A 3,171-nucleotide genomic window follows, 5' to 3' on the forward strand; every position below is an offset into this window, starting at 1 on the left:
ATTATTTTGTTGACAACGAAAATTTATTAATAGACTTTAAAGCATTAAAACCTATAAATAAAATGCTGTGTAGGAACATAATAATTTATTTAACTTAGTTTGGTTCTCAGTTTTGCAGAATTCATTTACCAGGTCTTTGGTGGGTTGTGGATTGTCATGCCTTTTCTTGAACTAAAAATAAATAAGTTCAATTTTTTCATTAAGGTTTAATTTTACATGCTTACCAGTTTAGGTGATCCGTTTCTGTACATGTCGTGGAGTGGAGCCCATACTCCTTGCCATACTCAGCTCAAGGCTGCAATCTTCAATATCTTTTTTTATCTAACTTGGTTGGGGAGTAAACAGGGAAGCACGGTTGGGAGCTCACTTACAGAGTATCAGTAGGTATCCCGTAGGTATTCAATGTTTTTGATAGTCTTTATTCTATAACAAGAAACTATCAGTTGAAAAAATAATTTGTATTACTGGTAATAATACCAGGTATAATACCTAGTCGTTACCTTTTACAATCGGATTTAGCCCATAGGTTATGCTTACCTATGTAAATTAGCAATGTACGACTATTAGTACGAGAGCTAGCAACGTCGGAAAAATAAGTATTTTAAGACGTCTGGCTCTTTGATATATCTTTTACTATGCTCTCTAGAACAGCATGCGGCCCGTCTGGCTGCCGGTAAACATTGCGTTTCCTACTGCGCATTGAAAGAAGATCCTATATTTTATTAGTCATTTAAATTATAGTATGGAATATAAACCGACCGAGTTTCCATAACTCAATGCGTAGAGTTTCAGACCACGAACCGAGGGAGTCAGAGTTCGAATCCGAGGTCAGGACAAAAACTTTTTATTTTATTTTTCGTTTATATTCTGATAGTAAAGTATTAACCATTTGTTTTTTTTAATCACCAGAATTATTTAATACTTTACTATCAGAATATATACGAAAATAAAATAAAAAAGTATTTGCCCTAATCCAGATTCGAACTCTGAATCGTCGGTTTGTAGTCGGAAACTCTACGCACTGCGCTATAGAGACATGTTCGATTTATATTCAATACTAGAATTTATAAGACTAAATTAAAATATATATAGGATCTTCTTCCGATGCGCAGTAGTGAACTATAACGGGTATCGGCAGCCAGACTAGCTTCTGTTCAGAAGCTCAGATTTGCTTCCTCTTAGACTATATTGAGTGCACATAATATAGTCTAAGAGCTAGCAAAGTTTTCGAGAAAGTATTTTAAGACGTCTGGCTGTTTGATATATCTCTTACTATGCTCTCTGGAACAGCATGCAGCCCGTCTGGCTGCCGATATCCGTTGCGTTGTTACTATTAGGTATTTTAAAATATAATTACCAAGATAAAACTTACCTTTAAAGGAAACGTTTTGTCTGGATCTCAACCACAAAAAAAATTACAAAAATGCCGAATAATCGTGGAATCTCAAATAATCAATCATGACAATCATATGACAATAATCTTCTCTTCTCACAAGCTAAAAAAACAGGTACATTCAGTTAAAAACAATTTATTACTCCGATTATCAACAGATTTTAGTTATCTCCTTCTAGAGCTAAGAAATAGAAAAAGCTACTGACAGTCTAATTAATCCTGTCAAATGTTTAACTTGCAAAGTTGAAAACTTCCTTTTTTGGCCGCCTAAACGCTGTGCGCGTCTGGGATGCGCGGTGACAAAATAAACTTGTCTACGAAATGCCCTATTCCACAAGCCCTCTCACTTTAGTTATTAGTGTTCTCTCTGGTTCTGGTAAAATGGCATTATATCAAGTTAAACCAAAAAGTTAAACTTCAAATTAACAATTACCACCTGATAACAATTACTTAATAAGGTAACACCAAAAAGCCTCAAACTTTCTGTATGATTATTTTTAATTTTTACGTATGTTAGGTTTATTTATGTTATGTTCTTTAAAATCAAAGGAGCGATTGCAATACATTACTAACAGGTGCATGAGCAATACATTTATTTTTATTAGATTGTATTAAAAAAGCCTCTTTTATTTTTTTTAAAGGCTATCGCTTCTTTCATTATAATTTTACCGTTGTTAAAATTTATTCTGTGCCCTGTATCCCATGAATGCTGACAAATCTTAGATTTGTAAAAATCTCTCTTTCTTAATAATCGTTAAGTTCTTCTCTTTCTTTATGTTCTAATTCGTTTAAAGGCAAAACATTTAAGGGTCTAGATGATACTTGTATTAGGTACATTTCTGCAAGATTTATATTGCATTAAATATATCCAGTGTTCAGCAAAAAGGAACTCAATAAGGATTAAAAATCTTTGTTCAAACAAAACTATTTTACATTGATTTTCACTTATATCTATAAATTTATATATTTTATATGCTTGCTTAAATGATCCGACAAATCTGAAGGAGTCTTAAATTTTTTCTCGCAAATATCACAGGCATGTGGTCTATCTTCATTATGGACTTTTGTGTGTACCTAAAATCATTATTTGTGAAAACCAATAATTAGTACAAAAAAATAGACCTAAGTTTTAGGCACAGATAAATAAAACAAGTTTAGATTGGAAAGTGCCCATAAGGACAATGTAAACACTATTTGGCGCTATTCTTGCAACGGTCGCGACCCAAAGCTTTTGATAATTTCGGATCGGTTCGGTTTTTTCCGGAATTATGTCGCCAAATATTGTTTATTCAAATTTGTTATTATTTTCTTTAAATTTTATAAATAAAATACAGGATGTCGCATACACAAGAAACTTTATTTTATATAAGGACATGTATGAAATACCTATGAAACATTGGAAACCGACGTTATGCCACGATCTACGATGGTTTTTGCAGCTCCCAGTTCACAACACAGTTTTTTAGTTTTTAATGCCACTTTTTCCCAATTATCACGGGTTTGAGTTAGTAAAATTTAAATTAAACTCACAAGATAGCAATAATTACTTTGAAAATGGACGCTTTAAACACTTTTCGGTATTTTTTCAATGAGGGCGATTTAAATTTTGAAAGATTTTATATTTTTTGAAGATTCTGACTTTGACAAGAGAAAATTATTTCTATTATTGTTTGGGCGGTTGTTCTAAGCAACCGCTATAGCAGCGCCAGATCGCGTACAACGGTCGCGACCCAAAACAATTATATATTTTGACGGGCTTTCCAATCTAAATTTATTTC

At 32.7% G+C, this 3,171-nt stretch overlaps 1 protein-coding gene across 1 annotated transcript in view; it reads right to left on the bottom strand.

Annotated features, from left to right (window-relative positions):
- Window positions 1–2,203: 2,203 nt before the first annotated feature.
- Window positions 2,204–3,171, bottom strand: part of LOC115888227 (gastrula zinc finger protein XlCGF57.1-like) — a 53,505-nt gene continuing 52,537 nt past the window's right edge. Inside the window, exon 10 of the mRNA XM_030907882.1 lies at window positions 2,204–2,467. Within this exon, the coding sequence (XP_030763742.1) occupies window positions 2,345–2,467 (123 nt within the window). The 3' untranslated portion in view covers window positions 2,204–2,344. The remainder of the gene's footprint in view (window positions 2,468–3,171) is intronic.

Source organism: Sitophilus oryzae, unplaced genomic scaffold, assembly GCF_002938485.1.
Source record: "Sitophilus oryzae breed Bouriz unplaced genomic scaffold, Soryzae_2.0 scaffold_690_pilon_pilon, whole genome shotgun sequence".
Lineage (NCBI taxonomy): Eukaryota > Metazoa > Arthropoda > Insecta > Coleoptera > Curculionidae > Sitophilus > Sitophilus oryzae.